The following is a 24,210-nucleotide window of genomic DNA, read 5'->3' as shown; positions in this document are numbered from 1 at the left end:
TCCAGAAGCTGCCAAGCTCTATAATGAATTAAAAAAAATGTTGAAATATACATTGATAAAGAAACCAGAGGCCTTTCTTCTTGGAATAACAAGAAAGATGTTCAATTATTTTTGTATGCCACAACTGCTGCCCGTATCTTGTTAGCTAAAAAGTGGAAAACCCAAGAATTACCAGCGATAGAAGAATGGCAGATGAAGATGATGAATTTTTCGGAGCTAGCCGACCGAACCGGAAGAGTCTGCGACCAGGAGGAGGAGGAGTATCAGGAAAAGTGGATTAAATTTAATGATTATCTAGCTAAATTTGTTAAGTCAATTTAACTGAAAACAGCTTGCAGATACTTAATTGGCTTAGGATTTTATTTATGATAAGTGTCGAATTAATATGTTTCATTTCATAATGTGAAGACCTAAGGATGTTTAAGTTAATTTTTACAAGAACTGTGATTTGGAAAACCGCTAAAAGGACATGCAATGAAATTCAACCAAGGGGAAGCGAGGAAGTCACTTAACCACGTTAACAAGTGTAATTTTCAATAAGGCTATGATTTATGTTCGTTTGTCTTATGTGTTTGTTTGTTTATAATGTGAAAACCAATAAAAACTTTTGGGGGGGGGGGAAAGAGGGCGACACTCGCGCGCGCGATCTCCTTCTTCGGGACGCGTTAACCTGCGGAACGCCCTGCTGCGTGGTCCCCAGCAGATCATTCCAACCCGCCAGCTTCGGCTATCCAAAAGCTGCCAAGCTGGGTGGGGAAAGCAGTCAATAGTTCTCCACCAGCACCGGTCCCTGGGCTTCGTCTCCATTCCCTAAGATAGACTGCCACCGAAGCTGGAGGCTCTACTTTGCGCGCTTGGAGCAGTAGGCGGCGGCCGCGGCTTCCTGTGCCGGCGCCCCCGGCCGGGCCTGCTCCGCCCTCGGCGCGCCGCAGCTCCGGCGGGCGTTTCCTGTCCGGATGCTGCTGTTTTGGTGCTGCTGCTCCGCCTCGGCCTCTCGCCGCCGGGGCTGCTGCTGGCAGGCGGCCGAGCGCGGCCTCCCCTCGACGGCCTCGCTGTTGCTGCAGCCGCCGCCTCCTGCTCGTCCTCCGGCGCCGCGTCTCCGCGCCCGGTCGCTTCCGCGCTTGGAGTCGCCGTTCGCCATCGCCGGCCTGGTCCGCCCTCTCCTGCCCCGGCCATGGGGAGGCGCCGCCGGGCCCGGGAGCCGCCCGCTCGCCTGGTGCTGCTGGCGCTGGCGCTGGCCTCCGGCTCGGCGTTGCTGCTGGCCTCGCTCAGCCTCCTGCTGGCCGCCTGGCCCCGATCCAGCGCCCGCGCCGCCCAGCAAGAAGCGCCCCCCGCCGCCGCCGCCGCGGTGCCACAGGTGAGGGGCGCACGGCCAGCGCGCAAGGTTCCAGCCGCGCGTAATGCCAGCGAGGCGCACGGAAAGGTTCTTGGGGAGGAGCAGGGGGGGACCCAACTCGGGGCCCCCCAGATCGCTGAGTTGCAAAGAGATTCGCGCGGAGGGCGGCGAGGCGGACGGGCGGGGAGTAGCGGGAGGGAAGGCACCCTTAGGTGCAGCCAGCAGCACCCCTAAGGTGCACCCAGGGCTGGGCGAACGCAGCGGAGGGCGTGCGTCCGGGAGGGCTGAGGAATGCGCTCCGCTGTGCGCACTTTAAGTCGGCAATAATCCGGCCACCTGCTGTAAACGAGACCCGAGGCAGAGGGGAGGGGCGCCTGCCTTGCAAGATGCGTATCTGCCAACAACACACACACACGTGTGACTCTTTGAAGGTGAGCAGATTGATGGTTGCAGGAAGTTAATCAAAGAGTGATTCTGAAAAAGGCATTGCAGAGGGTTGAGCTGGATGATCTCTAGAAGTCCCTTCCAACTCTACAGTCCTATATATAAATAAATGGAAGGGAGGAGGGAGATTGTAAACAGTGAGGCCAAGAGGCCAAGCGAGGCAAGAGCTCCAACGCAAACCTCAAATATGCCCAAGATAAGCGTTTGACAGCGAGCGATAAGGCACAACCTTCTTAGCTTTGCTCTGCTATTTCCAATCCTCTCGTGGGAGAGGAAGAAATTAACTCAGTGGGTACCAAACTTTTTGGGGGACCATTGCCCCCCCCCAACTCTGCAATTCTCAGATTCCAAACAGCAACGATTAATTGCAACCCAATTAAAACTCCTGAACTGCGGTGATTAATTTGACCCAGCGATTCCAGCTTGTGGAAGTCATTTATAACTCTAGTGCCCCACGCCTGCCCCCTTTGCCCCTTGGCAATCCCACTGCCGCCTTCCCGGGTGATGCTGCCCATTTTGGGAGGCCCAGCACTAAGTGATCCCTCTGGAAATGGTGCAGGAGGCTGCCCGCACCTCCAGGGTCAGAGCAGAACAATGGGCATAAGATCTAGACCAGCCTCTGCCAAGCAGTCGCCCTCCAGATGGGTTGGGGAGGGCGAGTTGGGGAGGGTGCCCGGTTGGCAGAGCAGGCTGGTCTGTACCCAGCCAGTAAACAGTGCACAGCTCTGCATTGCTGGGAAACATTCCTAGACCCCTGAGGCAAAGCACACTGTTTGCCGCCTTGCGGGCATGCAACGCCCGACCACAGACCGCCACATGCCTGCCAACCCCTGCTGAGCCCTGGGCTGTGGGAAGCAGCCCAGTAGTTATTATGGTCTGCGCAGTGGGCATAACACTTCCTCCAAGTCCTTTAAATAGCTCTAAGTGGGTCATGTTCCCGCACCTTTCAGAAACCGCTGCGCTGCAGGCGGGAATTCAACCGGTGCAGCCTCTCCTCAGCATGCTGAGACACTGGGCGAAAGCAGGGGACCCCCTCTGACATACCATGTTTGAAACAACAGATGTATTTACTTAGAGAGGCAGGGTGGGGTAGTGGTTAGAGTACTGGACTAGGGCCTGGGAGAGACCAGGGTTCCAGATGCGAATCTTGACGCCTCCCATTCCTCTTTCCCTGTGCAAATGGCTCTGTTTTAACGCTGCCTTTCTCACTGCTGTGAGGCTGCAGATAAATCCGGAGGCCGCCCCAGCTGCCGGGCGCGAGGATGGGGTCAGATTCGGGTGGGGAGAGGTCCCCCGAGAGAGATCTCCCTGGCCCCAGCCCGCCTTTCAGGTGGGGAAAGCGGAGAGCCCTCGCAGCTTGGCCAAGCCCACCCAAGTGACTCAGTCGTTGGCCCGAGATTCGAACCTGGATCTTGCCAGAACTGCGTGCTCTGAAAGCCTCTGCTTTTTCTCTGAGTGGATCTCTTCGAGGCAGCCTGGATCCTCTGACGACCTTGTGCCCTCCAGATGGTTCTGCCATAAAACAGCCAGGCTGGGTTGGAGCAGCGGTTTTGTGAAAATGGACCCTTTTATTTGGAGCCGAAACCCCCAAACGAGTGGGGTGTGACGTGTGGTTCAGAGGTGAAGCCTCCGGTGCACCTTTTTCCCACCCCACCCACTGGACCCACACGCCCAACAGCTGGGCTGGCCCCCCTGAGGCTGGAGGCCGGCCTGTCCTGGCTGCCTCTCCGTAGCAACCTCCCGATCTTTCCCTTCCCAGGCCTTTGCAAATAAAAACAAAAAGCCATCGCTGAGTGCTCCCATCTGTTAGATTCGAACGAGGCCCAGTATAGTCCTCGAAAACACACAGCCTGTCTGTGCTAAAGCCCCCGGACTCCTTTGCAGCCCTCCCACCTGTCTGCACATGCAAATAGCCTGTCGGCAGGATCAGACCCGTCTGCTCCAGCCCTCTGTTCTCACAGCGGCCAACCAGATGCCCATTGTGGGAAACCTTCAGGATTCGAACTCTCTTCCCTCCTGTGGTTTCCAGCAACTAGTATGCAAAACAATTGCTGCCTCCCCCAACCCTCTAGCCTTCTCCTCCTCAGTGAATTTGCCCGATCCTCTTTTTAAATCCACCCAAGTTACAAGAACTGAGATTCCAGCTAAACATCAGGAAGCTGCATCAATAGGAGTATAGCATCTAGATCAAGGGAAGACATAGTGCCACTGTATTCTGCTCTGGTCAGACCTCACCTGGAGTACTGTGTCCAGTTCTGGGCACCACACTTCAAGAAGGACACTGACAAACTGGAACGTGTCCAGAGGAGGGCAACCAAAATGGTCAAAGGCCTGGAAACGATGCCTTATGAGGAACGGCTAAGGGAGCTGGGCATGTTTAGCCTGGAGAAGAGGAGGTTAAGGGGGGATATGATAGCCATGTTCAAATATATAAAAGGATGTCACATAGAGGAGGGAGAAAGGTTGTTTTCTGCTGCTCCAGAGAAGCGGACACGGAGCAATGGATCAAACTACAAGAAAGAAGATTCCACCTAAACATTCGGAAGAACTTCCTGACAGTAAGAGCTGTTTGACAGTGGAATTTGCTGCCAAGGAGTGTGGTGGAGTCTCCTTCTTTGGAGGTCTTTAAGCAGAGGCTTGACAACCATATGTCAGGAGTGCTCTGATGGCGTTTCCTGCTTGGCTGGGGGTTGGACTCGATGGCCCTTGGGGTCTCTTCCAACTCTAGGATTCTATGATTCTATTCTATGATTCTAAGAACTTTGGGACAGCAAGAGCCATTTAACGGTGGGATGGATTCACTCGCAGTGTGGTGGGCTCTCTCCTTCCGTGGCGGTTTTTAAGCAGAGGTTGGGTGGCCATCTGTCATGGATGCTTTTGTTGAGATTCCCGCATTGGACTTGTAATAAACGAAAATCTGCCCTTATTCCCTTATGGGGGACACAAGAGCCCTTATAGAGTCCTTTGCAGGTTCTCCATCGGTCAGAGAAAATAACAGAGGCCAACCAGAGAATATTGAGAAGCAAAGCACCTCGTAAGCCTAATCTTTATTGAACTGTTGCAACAGGGTGCTCCCCTCTCATGCAGGAAAGGAGGAGGACCCAGAACAAAGGTGTGTCCGCCCTTATATAGACATTTTAAATTGCCCGCCCTGGAGTCCAAGATCACCCCCAGAAACATCATACCTACATTACAGAAAGGGCAGTCTACAACAGAAATCTGAGTGCTTTGTTTACCTCCTGTCTGGCAGGTTACCTGTTAATGCTCACTTGATTGGATACCCTGGGGAGCCTGGCCAGTCTTTTGTAATGACAAATACTCAGTTCCTGAGCCAGGTTACGGGCTCACCCTGTTCAGACACAGACATACCCTTAAGACAGGATTTGTAAAGGAAAAGACAATGAGAAGGATTTTCCATTTTCCTTGACCTTGCAGAGAAATCATTTGGTCAGTTTGGAAGTCAAAATGGTTTCCAGGCTGTTTTCCTGCGCTGCTTCAGACATGTGGTTTATATATTTATGTACGTGTTTGCTTGGTACATTTATTATATATATAAGACCTTAATTTTTATATTTCAGACTAGATGACCCTCGGGGTCCGTTTCCAACTCTCCTATTCTCCCGATTCTCAGTTGTTGGCCATCCCTGCCTCTTGGAATCCCAATAGTTTAACTGTCCTGATGATAAAAGCAGCACCTCCAATGCATTGTTTAATGTTTTCTCTTCTGTATGCTTGATGCGTGATGGCAAACGAGAGAGAGCTTCTGAGCATGCGCAGAGTTGTTTTACTTTAAAATAGAGCAATTGCGTCTTGCTCAACCTCCACCCATGAGATGGGGACGGACGGACTGACATTCTTCTCCAGGTCAAAGGTCACATCCTATGAAGCTTCATCTGGGAGTACTTTGCAAGAATGAACTCCTCAGTTCATGCAGTGGACTGGTTCTTTGGAAACTTTTCTTTTTTCTAATGGGATGAAGATGAATCTACATTCTGAAAATTACCGTAAGAGACAGGTTTGCGTGGATGTGATAAGAAAACATACATTTGACACAGTGCTTGTCTTTTCTGGGGGTTTTTTCTAGCCATACTGGAGCAGAAATGTTTTAATTGACTGATGAAGGACGCTGCTGCTTTTTGTCCTGAGATTCCCTCGGGCAAATCGTGGCATTGGCACTTGCAAGGGTACCTCTGAGCATGCTCTGAGTGCTGAGTGGCGACAGGTGTGGGCTGTGCACAACCCCGCTTCAGAAATTGGGAGTGCCGCCAAAGCTAGCCCTACTCAGAGTAAAATTAACAGGCCTTCCTGAGTTGCTGTTGTTGTTTAGCCGTTTAGTTGTGTCCGCCTCTTCGTGACCCCCTGGACCAGAGCATGCCAGGCCCTCCTGTCTTCCACTGCCTCCCGCAGTTTGGTCAAACTCATGCTGGTAGCTTCGAGAACACCGTCCAACCATCTCGTCCTCCGTCGTCCCCTTCTCCTTGGGCCCCCCATCTTTCCCAACATCAGGGTCTTTTCCAGGGAGTCTTCTCTCCTCATGAGGTGGCCAAAGTCTTGGAGCCTCAGCTTCAGGATCTGTCCTTCCAGTGAGCACTCAGGGCTGATTTCCTTCAGAATGGAGAGGTTTGATCTTCTCGCAGTCCATGGGACTCTCCAGAGTCTCCTCCAGCACCATAATTCAAAAGCATCCATTCTTCGGCGATCAGCCTTCTTTATGGTCCAGCTCTCACTTCCATACATCACTACTGGGAAAACCATAGCTTTAACTATACGGACCTTTGTCGGCAAGGTGATGTCTGCTTTTTAAGATGCTGTCTAGGTTTGTCATCACTTTTCTCCCAAGAAGCAGGCGTCTTTTAATTTCGTGGCTGCTGTCACCATCTGCAGTGATCATGGAGCCGTAGAAAGTAAAACCTCTCACTGCCTCCATTTCTTCCCCTTCTATTTGCCAGGAGGTGATGGGACCAGTGGCCATGATCTTCGCTTTTTTGATGTTGAGCTTCAGACCATATTTTGCGCTCTCCTCTGTCACCCTCATTAAAAGGTTCTTTAATTCCTCCTCACTTTCTGCCATCAAGGTTGTGTCATCTGCATATCTGAGGTTGTTAATATTTCTTCCGGCAATCTTAATTCCGGCTTGGGATTCATCCCGCCCAGCCTTTCGCATGATGAATTCTGCATATAAGTAACTAAGCAGGGAGACAATATACAGCCTTGTCGTACTCCTTTCCCAATTTTGAACCAATCAGTTGTTCCATATCCAGTTCTAACTGTAGCTTCTTGTCCCACATAGAGATTTCTCAGGAGACATATGAGGTGATCAGGCACTCCCATTTCTTTAAATTTGAGCGTGTCTGTTCTGCAGGACAGCGCTGCGCTCAATATCAGATGGTTTCTGATGTTCCTAAAACGGTGACTGGCCGTTCTCACACCTCCTCTGTCCCAAATGTACTCCCCACCCTGTTATTTCCCCCCTTCCTGATGTTCCCCTTGACAGCAGAGAGGAGGATCAGAAATGCAACTTTTAAGAAAGGCGTTAGCAGCCGGGATGTTGGGAGAGACGTGTTTTCTGGGTTTCCGGGACAACCATCTCCAGGCTGAACTCCCTGCTCTCCCAAAAAAAAAATCTCAGGGCTGCATTTTTGAACCCTTCCCAAAACCCTCCTCTCCCACAGGTACGGAGCACTAAATCAGCCTGGAACTTTGCATCGCTATCTTCTTAACATCCCTGAGTTAAATCTGCAGGTTTATATATCGAAATAAAAAAAATTAATGTTCAGAAATGTACCAAAAAAGCACGTGCATAGATATGGGGACCACATGTCTGGATCAGCACAGGAAGCCCAGAAACCATTTTGACTCACCGACTGAGCAAATGTTTTCTCTGCAAGGAGGGAGGGGGTGAGGGAACCTTCCCATTGTCTCAGGAATGGGGTAATCGCCATCTCAAAGGAATGGGCAGACTACCAGGAAAGGCAATCAGGTAAGACATTATCAGATAACCTGGCAGACAGGGTAAAAAACAAGGCACTCGGATTTCTGTTGTAGACCGCCTTTTCTGTGATGTAGGTATGATGTTTGTGGGGGGTGGTCTTGGGTTACACCCCTTCTGTGATGTATGTATGATGTATGGAGGGGTGGTCTTGAGCTCCAGGGCAGGGAATTTAAAATGTCTATATAAGGGCGGACACACATTGGTTCTGGGTCCTCCTCCTCCTCCTGCGTGTGAGGGGAGCACCCTGTTGCAAAAGATCAATAAAGATCAGGCTTACAAGCTGCTTTTCTTCTCAATATTCTCTGGTTGGCCTCTGTTATTTTCTCCGGCCGATGGAGAACCTACAAAGGACTCTGTATATATGACCTTAAATTTTTTATTTCCCTTTTCTTTCCCTTTGGTCCTCAGGAGCTGCTGTCCGAGGATGACGCCGAAGAGCTGGACCCGGTATGTGACTCTCTCTCCCAGGGGTCTGACCCGGTTGAACTGCTGCCTGCACGAGGGGTGTACGTGTGTCCATTTCGCCGCGTGTTTTGGAACAGCTCTGGAGCAGGGATTCCAGAAAACCCCTTCTCCTCTGCAGCGGTTTCTGCAGGAAAACAGAATGTCTAAGGCAATGGAGAGGAACCAGTATCCCTCACTGGATGTTTTCTGGAAAAGACTCCAGCTCCTATCACCCTCCACCAGGGGCCACGCCAGCTGGGGATGATGAGAACTGAAGTCCAAGAATAGCTGGGGGTCCCTGGTACAAGGGAACAGAGCCTGGCTGGATCAGACCATAGTCCCACTTAGTCCAGCACCCTGTTCCCACAGCGGCCACCCGATGCCCCAAATGGGAAACACACCAGCAGGATCCGAGACCAGGAGCCCTCTCGCCTCTTGCAATTCCCAGAAATTGGTACTCAGATAAATAATAATAATAATAATGCCATCCATATGGGCGGCTTCCAATAAAAACACATACTGTATTTCTTGCTCCATAAGACTCACTTTTTCCCTCCTAAAAAGTAAGGGGAAATGTGTGTGCGTCTTATGGAGCGAATGCAGGCTGCGCAGCTATCCCAGAAGCCAGAACAGCAAGAGGGATTGCTGCTTTCACTGCACAGCGATCCCTCTTGCTGTTCTGGCTTCTGAGATTCAGAATAATTTTTTTCTTATTTTCCTCCTCCAAAAACTAGGTGCGTCTTGTGGTCTGGTGCGTCTTATAGAGCGAAAAATGCTGTAAATACCGTAGTATTTTTTGCACCATAACACTCACTTTTTTTCCTCCTGGAAAGTAAGGGGAAATGTCTGTGCGTGTTATGGAGGGAATGCCTGCGGGTGGCATGCCTACGGATTTTCCTCCTCTAAAAACTACGTGCGTGTTATGGTCGAGTGTGTGTTATAGAGCGAAAAATACGGTACTTAATGTCTCTGACCTTGGAGGCAGAGAACAGCCATCCTGGCTAGTAATAATAATAATAATAATAGTAATAATAATAATAATAAATTATTTATACTCCGCCCTTCTCGGTTAAGGAAACCAGGCTCAGGGCGGCTAACAACAAATTTAAAACACTTAACTGATGCTACAAAAAAGCCAGCATAAAATACAGTATAAAGCGTAAATAACAATAAAATAAAAAATCCATTTAGTAGCTCTTTCCTCCGCCGTGAATTTATTTAAACCTCTTTTTGCTGCCTCAAGCGGCAGGGAGTTCCATAGTTCAGCTACGCCTGAATCTTTCAACGTTCAGTGTTGTTGGGTGTTCACGAATTCTCGCGTCATGGGAGAGGGGGGAAAGTTTTCCTCTATCCTGTTTCTACGTTTTATAAACTCCTGTTGTGTCTCCTTTTCCGCAAGCTGAAAATGCCCAAACTCTGTAACCTTTATTTGTGGAACAGCTGCTCCAACCCCTCGGTCATTTTGGACGCCCCTTTCCCTGCCCCTCTCCCAACTCTACAATAGCAGGTGGATGGATGGATTGCGCTGGAGTGGGGGTGCTGATTTTGGAAAAGAAAATGTTTGATTCAAATATTACCTGGTAATGGGACAGCAGGCTGATGTCTCAGGTGAGCCTGGCACTGCCATCCTTTAGGGATTTGCTTTTTGCAGAGAACCCAGATGCAGTGGTGCCTTGGTTCTCAAACTTCATCCGTTCCAAAACCAAAGCGTTCCAAAACCAAGGCACGCTTTCCCATAGAAAGTAACGCAAAATGGATTAATCCGCTCCAGACTTTTAAAAACAACCCCTAAGACAGCAATTTAACATGAATTTTACTATCTAATGAGACCATCAATCCATAAAATGAAAGCAATAATCAATGTACTGTACTATAAAATAAATAAGACAGTATTGTAGGTGATAAATATTTAAATAATTTTGTTCCCCTTACCTGCACTGATAATGGTCATTGTTTGGATGGGGTGCCAAACTTACTGTATTTTTCGCTCTATAAGACGCACCAGACCACAAGACGCACCTAGTTTTTGGAGGAGGAAAACAAGAAAAAAAATATTCTGAATCCCAGAAGCCAGAACAGCAAGAGGGATCGCTGCGCAGCGAAAGCAGCGATCCCTCTTGCTGTTCTGGCTTCTGGGATAGCTGCGCAGCCTGCATTCGCTCCATAAGACACACACACATTTCCCCTTACTTTTTAGGAGGGAAAAAGTGAGTCTTATAGAGCAAAAAATACGGTAATCCGTTCCAAAAGTCCATTTGACTTTCGAACTGTTTGAAAACCAAGGCACGGCTTCTGATTGGTGCAGGCGCCCCGGAAATGATAGCCAACAGCCGCACCGGACGTTCCGCTTCCGAAAAAGGTTTGAAAACTGGAAAACTTAATTCTGGGTTTTTGGAGTTTGAGAACCAAAGCTTTTGAGAACCAAGGTACCTGCAATTTTGCCTGCCCTCTGTGTCTTGCATTGTTCCTCTCTCCCCTCTAGGTGGTGCTGTCTACCGGCTGGAGCAGCCAAGGCAAGTTCCTACACCATTTTGCCCAGCAGGGGGCGCTGCGGCAAAGGAGGCAGGGTGAGTGTCTACCTCAATGGAGTGGACGGAGAGGGGAGCAGGCGAGGCACCTGATAGGTCAGGGAATGTGGGAGTTGTACAGGTGAAACTCGAAAAATTAGAATATTGTGGAAAAGTTCGTTTATTTCAGTAATTCAACTTAAAAGGCGAAACTAATATATGAGATAGACTCATGCAAAGCGAGATATGTCAAGCCTTTATTTGTTATAATTGTGATGATCATGGCACACAGCTGATGAAAACCCCAAATTAACCATCTCAGAAAATTAGAATATTACATGAAATCAGCAAAACGAGGGCTGCAAATAGAGCGATATTGGACCTCTGAGAAGTAGAAGCATGCATATGTACTCAGTACTTGGTTTGGGCCCCTTTTGCATCAATTACTGCCTCAATGCGGCGTGGCATGGATGCTATCAGCCTGTGGCACTGCTGAGGTGTTATGGAAGACCAGGATGCTTCAATAGCAGCCTTCAGCTCTTCTGCATTGCTCGGTCTCATGTCTCTCATCTTTCTCTTGGCAACGCCCCATAGATTCTCTATGGGGTTCAGGTCAGGCGAGTTTGCTGGCCAATCAAGCACAGTAATCCCATGGGCATTGAACCAGGTTTTGGTACTTTGGGCAGTGTGGGCAGGTGCCAAAGTCCTGCTGGAAAATGAAATCAGCATCCCCATAAAGCTCGTTTGCGGAAGGAAGCATGATGTGCTCCAAAATCTCCTGGTAGACGGCTGTGTTGACCCTGGACTTAACGGAGCACAGTGGACCAACACCGGCTGACGACATGGCTCCCCAAATCTCTTTTCTGATGAGAGCAGCTTTTGCATTTCATTTGGAAACCAAGGCCCCAGAGTCTGGAGGAAGAATGGGGAGGCACACAATGCCAGATGCTTGAAGCCCAATGTGAAGTTTCCACAGTCTGTGCTGATTTGGGGATGTTTCGCACTGCAACTCCCAGCCGCCCCCAGCTAGCACCGCCGTGCGCAGTGACGATGGGAGTTGTAGTCCAACGTGGCTGGGCATCTGGGGCTGAAGGGGGTTCTGGCGCAAAGCCTTCACATCCCAGGAACGGCTTCAGCAGGCCAGTGAAACCAGGCGGGGGTCGGCGACGGGTCTCAAACCCACCTGTTTTGAAAAACAATGGAGTTCACCTCGGGGGGTGAAGTCAAGGGGAGACGGGACCGCGAAGGCTGACCTAGGCCGCATTCACACTGGACTTCTGAAACAGCACCACGCCACTTTAAACAGCCAGGACTCCCCCACCTCCCCCCAAAGAATCCTGGGAGATGTAGTTTGTTTGTTTCAATTTTTTAAATTGATTTTCCAAAAAATTTAAACAAACAGACAAACATAAATCTCAACCATAATTAAACCAATCTTAGTAACATTGTTAAGTGACTTCCTTGCTTCCCCCTAGTTGAATTTCAGTGTATATCATTTTAATAGTTTTCCAAAACCAATTTTCTCATAAAATTAACTTAATCACTTAACATCTTTCTTTCTTTCTAATTTAAAGATATTAATTCCTAACATTACATATTTAAATCCTAAGCCTATCGGATAATTGCAAGCTTCTCCAATTAAATTATCTTAACATATTTAACTAAATAGTCTTTAAATTTCATCCATTCCTCCTGGTATTCCTCCTCCTTCTGGTCGCGGATTCTTCCGGTCAGGTCAGCCAGCTCCGAAAAGTCCATCATCTTCATCTGCCATTCTTCCAATGTTGGAACTTCTTGTGTTTTCCAATTCTTAGCTAACAAAATCCTTGCTGCAGTTGTGGCATACAGGGAGATGTCGTTTGTTAAGGTTGCTGAGAGTCATACGGCGACCCCTCTTCCCCTGCTGGAACTATAGTTTCCAGAGTGGCGTAAAAACCAGTCCCTCTTCGCTGGGAACTCTGGGAGTCGTAGCTCTCTGAGGGGAACAGGAGGGGTCTCCTAACAACTCCCAGTAAGCTCCTGGAATCCGCAACTCTCTCCGCCATCCTATAACTAGGCGCTGGCTGGAATCGTGCATTCACAGCTGTGCCTTATTGACCTAGTAAGGCTCGATCCAGCTCTAAGGTAAAGGGAAAGGGACCCCTGACCATTAGGTCCAGGGGTGGCCAACTCTGGGGTTGCGGTGCTCATCTCGCTTTATTGGCCGAGGGAGCCAGCGTACAGCTTCCGGGTCATGTGGCCAGCAGGACTAAGCCGCTTCTGGCGAACCAGAGCAGCGCACGGAAACGCCGTTTACCTTCCCGCTGGAGTGGTACCTATTTATCTACTTGCACTTTGATGTGCTTTCGAACTGCTAGGTTGGCAGGAGCAGGGACCGAGCAACGGGAGCTCACTCCGTCGCAGGGATTCAAACCGCCGACCTTCTGATCGGCAAGTGCTAGGTTCTGTGGTTTAACCCACAGGGCCACCCACGTCCTCTACCGAGCTCTACCTCTCTTTCAAATCAGAACCAGTGAAGGCGGTGAAGGTCCTGTGTGAGTGTCTGGAGGCGGTTGGAGGATGGATGGCGGCTAACAGGTTGAAGTTGAATCCTGACAAGACAGAAGTACTGTTTTTGGTGGACAGGAGGCGGGCAGGTGTGGGGGACTCCCTGGTCCTGAATGGGGCAACTGTGCCACCGAAGGTCAAGGTGTGCAGCCTGGGAGTCTTTCTGGACTCACCGCTGTCCATGGAGGCGCAGGTCAGTTCTGTGTCCAGGGCAGCTGTCTGCCAGCTCCATCTGGGACGCAGGATGAGACCCCAGCTGCCCGCACACTGTCTCGCCAGAGTGGTGCATGCTCTGGTTATCTCCCACTTGGACTACTGCAATGCGCTCTACATGGGGCTACCTTTGAAGGTGATCCGGAAACTACAACTAATCCAGAATGCGGCAGCTGGACTGGTGACTTGGAGTGGCCGCCAAGACCACATAACACTGGTCCTGAAAGACCTACATTGGCTCCCAGTACGTTTCTGAGCACAATTCAAAGTGTTGGTGCTGACCTTTAAAGCCCTAAACAGCCTCGGCCCAGTATACCTGAAGGAGCATCTCCACCTCCATCGTTCTGCCCGGACACTAAGGTCCATCTCCGAGGGCCTTCTGGTGGTTCCCTCACTGCGAGAGGCCAAGTTACAGGAAACCAGGCAGAGGGCCTTCTCAGTGGTGGCCCCCGCCCTGTGGAACACCCTCCCACCAGATGTCAAAGAGAAGAATAACTACCAAACTTTTAGAAGACACCTGAAGGCAGCCCTGTTTAGGGAAGCTTTTAATGTTTAATAGGTTATTGTATTTTAGTGTTTTGTTGGAAGCCGCCCAGAGTGGCTGGGGAAACCAGTGGGGCAGGGTATAAATTATTTATTTATTTATTTATTTATTTATTTATTTATTTATTTATTTATTTCTCCCCATTTCACAGCAGCCAAAGGCAAGCGCTCCCGGCCTCGGAGACCCAGCACTGTCTCAGCTGCGCACTACGAAGGTGAGAGAACATGTGGCACGCTCCCTTGCGCCTTGCGCCCAGATCTGGCCCCACTCAGCCCACCCGTCGGGGGAAGAAAGCAGGGACCCTTCCCACAGCCCCCCCCCCCCGATTTTATTTGGGAGGGACTGCTTTGGTTTGGGGGGGGGGTCTTCTTTCTCGCCAAACGGTGCTTCTCGCGCCCTCAGTAACCTGCTCGCGATCCCCTAGAGCAGTGTTCCCCAACTTTGGGCCTCCAGCTGTTTTTGGACTACAACTCCCATCATCCCTCGCTAGCAAGACCAGTGGTCAAGGATGATGGGAATTGTAGTCCAAAAACAGCTGGAGGCCCAAGGTTGGGGAACACTGCTAGAGGACCCAGGAGTCCTATCTGACCTCCGTTTTTTTATTTTTCTTATTTCAGTGCAGCCCACAGAAGGACGAGCTGGGATCCAGGCAGGTAACACATCTTGGGCTGGGGCTTCTTAAATGGCTGGGTGGGGAGAAGAGGGGAAGGCTTCTGAGACCCTGTCCGCACCCTAATAATAATAATAATGATAATAATAATATTTTTTTATTTATACACTGCCCTTCCTGGTTCAAAAACTGGGCGCAGGGCGGCTAACAACAAATTTAAAACACTTTAAAACACTTAATTGGGACGCGGGTGGCGCTGTGGGTAAAAGCCTCAGCGCCTAGGACTTGTCGATCGCATGGTCGGTGGTTCGAATCCCCGCGGTGGGGTGCGCTCCCATTGCTCAGTCCCAGCGCCTGCCAACCTAGCAGTTCGAAAGCACCTCCGGGTGCAAGTAGATAAATAGGGACCGCTTACTAGCGGGAAGGTAAACGGCGTTCCGTGTGCTGTGCTGGCTCACCAGATGCAGCTTGTCACGCTGGCCACGTGACCCGGAAGTGTCTGCGGACAGCGCTGGCTCCCGGCCTCTAGAGTGAGATGAGCGCACAACCCTAGAGTCTGGCAAGACTGGCCTGTACGGGCAGGGGTACCTTTACCTTTACCTAAAACACTTAATTATAAAAGCAGCATAAAATACACTATAAAAACATGAATAACAATAAAAATCAGTCAAATAATCCCCAGGGCTAGCTGGCTGAATTGGTCCTACTTGGGCCAGCGAGGAGGCAAGGGGAGAATTAGCTGTGGGGTCTCAGAGCAGGTGATCTTCATAAAAGGGGAAGGAAGGGAAATAAAAGATCAGGCTGGACTCAAATTAAAGGCCAGGTGGAATAGCTCTGTTTTACAGGCCCGGCGGAAGGAGGTTAAATCCTGCAGGGCCCTGGTCTCATGGGACAGAGCATTCCACCAGGTCGGAGCCACCACTGAGAAGGCCCTGGCCCTGGTGGAGGATAGTCTGGCTTCCTTAGGGCCCTCTAAACTATGATTATACATGGACCTTAAGGTCCTCTTTGGGGCAGACCAGGAGAGGCGGTCCCTTAAATACGAGGGCCCTAAGCAGCGTCCAGGCCACTTTAAACAGTCATGGCTTCCCCCAAAGGTTTCTGGGAGGTGTAGTTTGTTAAGGGTGCTGAGAGTTGATAGGAGATCCTGTTCCCCACGCAGAGCTATAATTCCCTGGGAAGAAGGATTAACTGCTAAACCTCTCTGATAATTGTATCACAGCGCCTTTGGCAAACTACAACTCCCAGGGTTGTGTGGGGGAAGCCACGGCCGTTCAGAGCGGTATCAAGGCACTTTATATGTACGGCTATGAATGTGTGTGTGTGTAGTTTTTTAAATATCCACAAATGTTTTACCGTATTTTTCGCTCCATAAGACGCACCTAGTTTTTAGAGGAGGAAAACAAGAAAAAATATATATTCTGAACGAAACAGTGGATGTATGATTTTTGCGGTTCATTCTGTGGCCACAGACATGTGATCTGATGGTGAATTTGGGGTGACCCAATGCAAAAATCCTGAGGATCCACGTGGATCCGTTCTTATTTTTTATATATGCAGTTGTTAAAAAAGGTAAAGGGACCCCTGACCATTAGGTCCAGTTGTGGCTGACTCTGGGGTTGCGGCACTCATCTTGCTTTACTGGCCGAGGGAGCTGGCGTACAGCTTCCGGGTCATGTGGGCAGCATGACTAAGCCACTTCTGGCAAACCAGAGCAGCGCACGGAAACGCCGTTGACCTTCCCGCTGGAGTGGTACCTATTGATCTATTTGCACTTTGACGTGCTTTTGAGCTGCTAGGTTGGCAGGAGCAGGGACCGAGCAACAGGAGCTCACCCCGTCGCGGGGATTCGAACCGCCGACCTTCTGATTGGCAAGTCCTAGGCTCTGTGGTTTAACCCACAGCGCCACCCGTGTCCCTATATGCAGTTGTTACATGCATACATATACCCGTGTGTGTGTGTGTGTATATAGCACCATTCACATAACAAAAGCTACTGTAGATATTTTATCAAAATTTTCAAAATCTTTTTTTTTTTTTAAATAATATTTATTAGAGGTTTAATAGTTACAGAAAAAAGAAGAAAGAAACAATAAAAAGTTTAACAGAACAAAACAATACCTTACAATACATCGAAAGTAAAAACAAAAACAAAAAGCAATACAGCAAAACAACAAGAAAAACAAAAACATTTAAAAACACATCCAATATTTCCATATCATTACCTTTCATTTACTTGTTTCATCGACCTCCTCACACCTCCCTTTTTTGTATTCTAGTTCAATTAGCTATTTCAGCAGATCCTTTCCATCTTTCTCAATTTTTTGTTCTATAATTTATCTTAACACAATCTAACCTTAAATTTTCCACTTTGGCCCATTAACAATCAGTTTTTGCTTAATTCTTTATAACATTTCTGCTAAAACCATATACAGTGGTGCCCCGCAAGACGAATGCCTTGCAAGATGGAAAACCCGCTAGACGAAAGGGTTTTCCATTTTGGAGGTGCTTCGCAAAACGAATTTGCTATGGGCTTGCTTTGCAAGACGAAAATGACTTGCGAGTTCCTGCGGGGTTTTTTCCCCTCCCCCCCCCTTTTTCCCAAGCCGCTAAGCCGCTTAACAGCTGATCCGCTAAGCCCGCTAAGCCGCTAATAGCCTTTTAGCAGCTAATCCGCTAATCCCTTAAGCCTTTAATAGCCGCTAATAGCCGCTAAACCGCTAATAGTGCTAATCCGCTAAGCCGCTAATGGGCTTGCTTCGCAAGACGAAAAAAACCGCAAGACGAAGAGACTTGCGGAACGGATTCTTTTCGTCTTGCGAGGCACCACTGTAACTTCATTCTAGCATTCATTAATTTGAGGCAAAGGGGGGCAATTTGGAGAGATGCTTTGCCAGCCACAAACTCCTCAACTGTTTCCTTCTCCCCACACCCTGCCCCATAGATGCCGACGGGACGATCCGCGGGTGGGTGGAAGCTAAACTCAACACGACGAGTCCCCTCCGTTACGACAGCAGCCGGGGCGACTTCAGGGTGGCCAAGAGGGGCCTATATTACCTGTACTGCCAGGTGAGGGCGTGAAAGGTAATCTGGGGCCACAGAGAGCCCAGGTGGTTTTGGGGTTCTCAGGGGGAAGGAAGCGGAGACTTGTGGGTAAAAAGAACAAGGCATCCTGGGAAATGATGAACTTTGGTTCTTTTGAGGGGGGGGGGGCGAGAGGGAGAAAGAACATTTCCCCAAAGTTGTCGGTATTGACAACGTAGGGGTGAATAAAGGTCTAGAGGTCAAAAGGGGGTTTACAAGTCTCAGCAATAAAGGCTACGAGCATGTACAGAGTGCGCCTCCCTTGCCAATGTATCCCATCTCTTTAGGTGAGATAAAAAAAAAATCATTATTTTGACCTATTGCACTTCCTTTTTTAAATGCACATTTTATTATTGCTAGTTAACGGCGACGAGTGATTAATGTCAATTGTAAATACAGTGGTACCTCGGGTTACAGACGCTTCAGGTTACAGACGCTTCAGGTTACAGACGCTTCAGGTTACAGACTCCGCAAACCCAGAAATAGTGCTTCAGGTAAAGAACTTTGCTTCAGGATGAGAACAGAAATCATGCTCTGACGGCACGGCGGCAGCAGGAGGCCCCATTACCTGAAGTGGTGCTTCAGGTTAAGAACAGTTTCAGGTTAAGAACGGACCTCCGGAACGAATTAAGTACTTAACCCGAGGTACCACTGTACTGACATTTCTTGACTTCTTTCTAGTTGCGAGTTCGCAAGTATTTGGGTTGGGGCAGGTGACAGGTTTAGGTTACGCCAATCGAGGGGCAGCTGAACTCAGAAGTTTGGGAAATAACAATAACAACAATTTATTATTTACCGTATTTTTCGCTCTATAGGACGCACTTTTTCCCCTTCAAAAATGAAGGGGAAATGTGTGTGCGTCCTATGGAGCGAAGACGCTATAGCCCCGCGACCCTCTCCCGGCTGGAGAGGTGACGGGCGGCTATATTTTTTTTCTTGATTTCCCCCCCCCCCCTAAAAACTGGGTGCGCCCTATGGTCCGGTGCGCCCTATGGTGCGAAAAATACGGTATACCCCGCCCATCTAGCTGAGTTTCCCCAGCCACTCTGGGCGGCTCCCAATTGAGTGTTAAAAACAATACAGCATTAAATTTAAAAAAATTCCCTAAACAAGGCTGCCTTCAGATGTCTTTTAAAGATAAGATAGCTGTTTATTTCCTTCACATCTGACGGGAGGGCGTTTCACAGGGCGGGCGCCACTACCGAGAAGGCCCTCTGTCCGGTTCCCTGTAACCTCACTTCTCGCAGGGAGGGAACTGCCAGAAGGCCCTTGGAGCTGGAGCTCAGTGTCCGGGCTGAACAATGGGGGTGGAGATGCTCCTTCAGGTCTACTGGGCCTTTGAGGCCGTTTAGGGCTTTCACGGTTAGCACCAACACTTTGAATTGTGCTCGGAAACGTACTGGGAGCCAATGTAGGTCTTTCAAGACCGGTGTTATATGGTCTCGGCAGCCGCTCCCAGTCAGCAGTCTAGCTGCCGCATTCTGGATTAGTTGTAGTTTCCGGGTCACCTTCAAAGGTAGCCCCACGTAGAGCGCATTGCAGTAGTCCAAGCGGGAGATAACCAGAGCATGTGCCACTCTGGCCAGACAGTCTGCGGGCAGGTGGGGTCTCATCCTGCGTACCAGATGGAGCTGATAAACAGCTGCCCTGGACACAGAATTAACCTGCACCTCCATGGACAGCAGTGAGTCCAAAATGTCTCCCAGGCTGCGCACCTGGTCCTTCAGGGGCACAGTTGCCCCATTCAGGACCAGGGAGTCCCCCACACCCGCCTCCTGTCCCCCAAGAACAGTACTTCTGTCTTGTCAGGATTCAACCTCAATTTTATCTCCAAGGAGGAGATAACCAGAGCATGCACCACTCTGGCAAGAGTTCAGGCGGCTGCCTGCGAGGGATTCTTTCGCTGAGGTTCCTGCATTTCAGGGGGGTTGGACTGGATGGCCTCTGGGGTTCCCAGACATTTCTGCGATTCTGAGCTTATTCTCCTTGCCAGGTCCATTTCAACGAAGGGAAGACCATCTACATGAAGCTGGACATCATGTTAGACGGCGAGCTGGCCCTACGCTGCCTGGAGCAGTTCCCCCCCACCAGCTCTGGGCCCCAAGACCCCGAACTTCGCGTCTGCCAGGTCTCCGGCCTGGTCCTACTCCGGCCCGACGAGTCCATCCGGGTCCGCACCATTGCCAACGTCCGCCTTAAGGCTGACCGTTACCTCACCTACTTCGGTCTCTTCCAAGTCCACTGAGACGAGGGGCGCTGGGGTCCGTCGAGAGGGAGGAGCTGGATAGTGCGCCCTCGCCCTTCGGGGAGCTGGATGTGGGGGTTCAGAGAAGAGGGGGGCAGGAGCCACTACGGACTCGATTCCTGCATTGCAGGGGGTTGGTCTGGATGACCCTTGGGGTCCCTTCCACTTCTACGGTTCTAGGACTCCCTGCGCTCAGTCTTTCGGCCTTCCCGGCTCCCAGATCGGACCAGCGCCGACGATTCGTTCCCTCTCCGCTCCCGATCTGGAACTTCCTGTTAAAGACGCCCTTTTTTGCGGCGGGGAAAAGCTGACCACCCCGCTGCGGCCAGAAGCCGCCTTGCCACCCGTCCCAGGCTTGGCATCCCGTTGTTGCGGACAGGTGGGCCTCAGCCGTTGCGATTTGTGATTCCTGCGTCACATTGCCGGGGTTGGTTTGGATGACCCTCGGGGTCCCTTCCAACTCTATGAAAACAGAAGCCACAAACCAAAAAGTGAGACAGGAAAGAGGAACTGGGTCATTTGCATGGGCTCCCTAGACGATTGCTGCCTTTCCTTCTGGGAATTGTATTTTTCGCTGCTACACTTCTGCCTCTGCCGGGATCTGTGCCTTCACACGACGCCTCGTGCTTCCTACGTTATTCTGCTTTGTTTTCTGTTTTGTTTTCCGGTTTTGTTTCTTGGAAGCTGCTGGACATCTGCCGTGGGTTGGGCTAGATGACGCCCCCAAAAAACTCTGCAATTGTTTCAAAAGCCGTCCTTCTATCACGGAGAGAAATAGACGCTGCTGAGGACCCTGCCAGCTTCAGCCCGCTGCTGACATATATACTGCTTCATGCCATGCGCAGTATATAATGCAAAGTTTAGAGGCACATCTTGTACATAGAGACTGCAGTTCGGGTAGCGGCCAGCAGGAGGCGACATAGACACACACAGGAACAGGAAGCGGCCTGCTTTGGTGGATCCCGCCCATTCCAGCCAGTCAAGGGCCAATGGGATTCAAAGAAGCTTCCCATTGGCCGCGGAGGGCAAAAGGGGATTTTTCAAAGGACAACACATAGGCTGACGTCTCTGTCCCTGCAGATAGATAGATATACAGTATAATCTCTGCTAGCCAGTACCGGACTTGGATTGGGGAGGAGGGTCTGATCCTGATGGACGGGAAGAGATGCTGCTGTGACATTACCTGTTCATACCTGGGGCAGTGGGAGGGGCTGGGGTTTTAATGACCTGTTAATTACAGAAGAAAAGCCTTCTTTAAAAAAAAAGTACACGTTTATTTCCTTTTCAGTCGTGAAGTGGGGCACACAAACACAGAGAAATCAGTTCTCCCTTGGCCTTGCTGCCTGCTTATTCCAACTACACCTTGTTGGGTTACTGCCAGGGAGATAAAGTCCATCATGATTCCACGTCGTCTCCGGACGTCCATCGATCTCCCATAGACACGCAGTATCAGCAATTAGCGACACAAGCTCCAGAAATAGCTTGCCACATTCCAGAGCCGTGCACGCGCTTATCAGCAGATAATGCACAGCGAAAGATGCACTCAGGAGAGCATTATTTAGAAGTTTATTTCTGCGTTGATCAGAACAAAGAAAAACATGACTGCCTGCTTCAGTGTTCCGGCAGAGAGAGAAACGAAAACAAAGACACAACAGTAACATCCTGTGAAACAGGAAATATGCAGACTCTGTGACTCACAAAGCCTGCTCCCTTTTAAGGTGGAACGGAAATATCCTAACACACCTCACCCCCCCAGTCCAAAGTCCGTTTCGGGGGCCTAATCCGGCCCCCGTGGCAGTTTATTTCCTGGGGTAAAACCCTTAAAAAGGTTCAACAACTCCAATCCTAAAAAAAAGGCCAACAACTTTGGTCGGCCCTCACGGCCCTTCACTTCATCAAATCTGGCCCTCTGAAAAAAGTTTGGACACCACTCAAATAGGATGAGCTTGTTCCAAATGCCTCGGACCCACACGATTTGGAGCTTCCGAGTGCTATGGAGCATGGGAAGAGGGCATGGCAGGGGGTTGGACTAAGTGGCGCTCTGGGGCCCTTCCAAATGCCGCAATTCCATGTCGCCGCCTCATTACAGAGCCCCACGTTTCAGGGGGCAACAGGGAGGATTCATGGTCGCTTGTCTCCAGTCGTCCCCAAGGGATTCCCACGCAGCGGGGCTGATGTTTCCGGCCCTCATTGTCCCATTTGCAGACATCTTTGGAATGCGGAGTTGGTCTGGCAACAGGTCTGGCGTCTGAAGCCAGCTCTCCATAGAGCGCATTGGTGAGGATCTTGCCCTCTTCAATTCTGTAGGAACATGCTGAGAACATGGGCTCGGGAGAACACACTGAAATAAAAAAATTAAGGTTATATATAAACCACATATCTGAAGCAGCACAGGAAGACTGCCCTGAAACCATTTGACTCCCAAACTGACCAAATGTTTTCTCTGCAAGGTCAGGGAAAATGGAAAAGCCTCCCCATTGTCTTTTCCTTCACAAATCCTGTCTTAAGGGTACGTCTGCCTATGAATAGGGTGAGCCTGTGACCTGAGCTCAGGAACTATATGTCATTACGAAAGATTGGCCAGGCTCCCCAGGGTATCCAATCAAGTGAGCATTAACAGGTAACCTGCCAGACAGGATTTCTGTTGTAGACCACCCTTTCTGTGATGTATGTATGATGTTTCTGGGGGTGGTCTTAGACTCCAGGGTGGGCAATTTAAAATGTCTATATAAGGGCAGGAACACCTTTGTTCGGGGTCCTCCTCCTCCTCCTGCGTGTGAAGGGGGCACCCTGTTGCAACAGATAAATAAAGATCAGGCTTATGAGCTGCTTTGCTTCTCAATATTCTCTGGTTGGCCTCTGTTCTTTTCTTTAATAGATTTTTATTAAATTTTACACAAATATCTCCGATTAACTTCGATTAACGATTTCCGGAATATGTGGTTTTCAAAAGCTTTATGACTCTTCTTCTTCTCCAACCATAAGTAAGATTGCCACCCAAATCTGTTATCAAATCCTTCTAAATCCAACAATTTTGTATTCTTTAGTTTTATCCATTCTTTCAACCAACAGAGACATGATGCCTCATAATACAGTTTCAAGTCTGGCAGAGCAAAGCCTCCTCTTTCTCTTGCATCTGTATAGTAACTTATATTGCATTCTTGGTTTTTTGCCCTGCCAGATATATCTTGAAATCACTCTTTGCCACTCTCTAAAAAGCATTGTCCCTTTAAGTATTGGAATCATCTGAAATAAGAATAACATCTTTGGGAGTACACACATCTTAATCGTTGAAATTCTACCCCAAAAGGATAGTTTCAACCTTCCCCACACCTCCAAATCTTTCTTAATTCCATTCCACACCTCTGTTGGCCTCTGTTCTTTTCTCCGACCGATGAAGAACCTGCGAAGGACCCTATAAGGGCTCTTGTGTCCCCCATAAGGGAATAACGGCAGATTTACCGGTATGTTTATTACAACACCTTTCTTTGTGACTCTCACTTTGAGACTCTGTCCTCCCAGATGACGCCTCTTTGCTTTGTTGTTAAACTGCCCTGATGGTGATGGCAGTTTGGCGGATAGCGAAGGGGTGGAATACCCTATCTTTGTTCCACAAGTGGGGGAGAAAGGAACTCTTCCGGATAAACCTGAGTGCGTTATTTACTCTTGTTAAAAGAAAAAACTGCCCCTTTCCCTTATGGGGTATTCCGGAGCCCATATAGAGTCCTTAAGTGGGTTCCCTATCAGTAGGAGAAAATAACAGACGCCAACCAGAGTATATTGAGAAGCAAAGCGGCTCGTAAGCCTGATCTTTATTCAAGGAACTGTTGCAACAGGGTCCCTACTCAAGAGGAGAACCCAGAACAATGGTGCACAAGCCTTTATATAGACTCTAGAAATTGCCCACCCAGTAGCCCAAGACATCATTGCATACATCACAGAAGGAGGCGGTCTACAGCAGAAATCTTGTCTGCCAGGATACCTGATAATGGTCACTGACTGCATTACCTGGGCAGCCTGGCCATTCTTTTATGGTGGTTAATACTTTAGTTCCTGAGTCAAGGTCACAGGCTCACCCTATTCCTACACAAATACGCCCTTAAGGCAGGATTTGAAAGCGAAAAGACAACGGGAAGGCTTTCCCCATTTGCCTCCCTTACTGCAGAGCAATATCTGAGGTCATTGGGAGAAATCAAAATGGCTTCAGGATTGCTCCCCCGTACCATTTCAGACACATGGTTCAT

The 24,210-nt window shown here is 49.5% G+C and overlaps 1 protein-coding gene across 2 annotated transcripts; it reads left to right on the top strand.

Moving 5' to 3' along the window:
• Positions 1-914: 914 nt before the first annotated feature.
• TNFSF12 (TNF superfamily member 12) lies at positions 915-21,232 on the top strand. Of its 2 annotated transcripts, none has more exons than XM_083410771.1 (7): positions 915-1,357; positions 8,181-8,219; positions 10,699-10,783; positions 14,179-14,241; positions 14,645-14,680; positions 17,582-17,706; positions 19,715-21,232. In XM_083410771.1, the coding sequence occupies exons 1-7, from the start codon at positions 1,175-1,177 to the stop codon at positions 19,964-19,966; spliced, it is 783 nt and encodes a 260-aa protein (XP_083266897.1). In that variant the 5' UTR covers positions 915-1,174; the 3' UTR covers positions 19,967-21,232. The 2 variants fall into 2 exon arrangements, with proteins under 2 accessions (XP_083266897.1, XP_083266898.1); XM_083410772.1 differs by having other exon boundaries at positions 1,124-1,357; positions 8,184-8,219.
• The last annotated feature ends 2,978 nt before the right edge of the window (positions 21,233-24,210 follow it).

Source organism: Podarcis tiliguerta, assembly GCF_965153285.1.
Source record: "Podarcis tiliguerta genome assembly, chromosome: 13".
Taxonomy (NCBI): Eukaryota; Metazoa; Chordata; class Lepidosauria; order Squamata; family Lacertidae; genus Podarcis; species Podarcis tiliguerta.
This window is presented reverse-complemented; position numbering and strand designations above follow the sequence as displayed.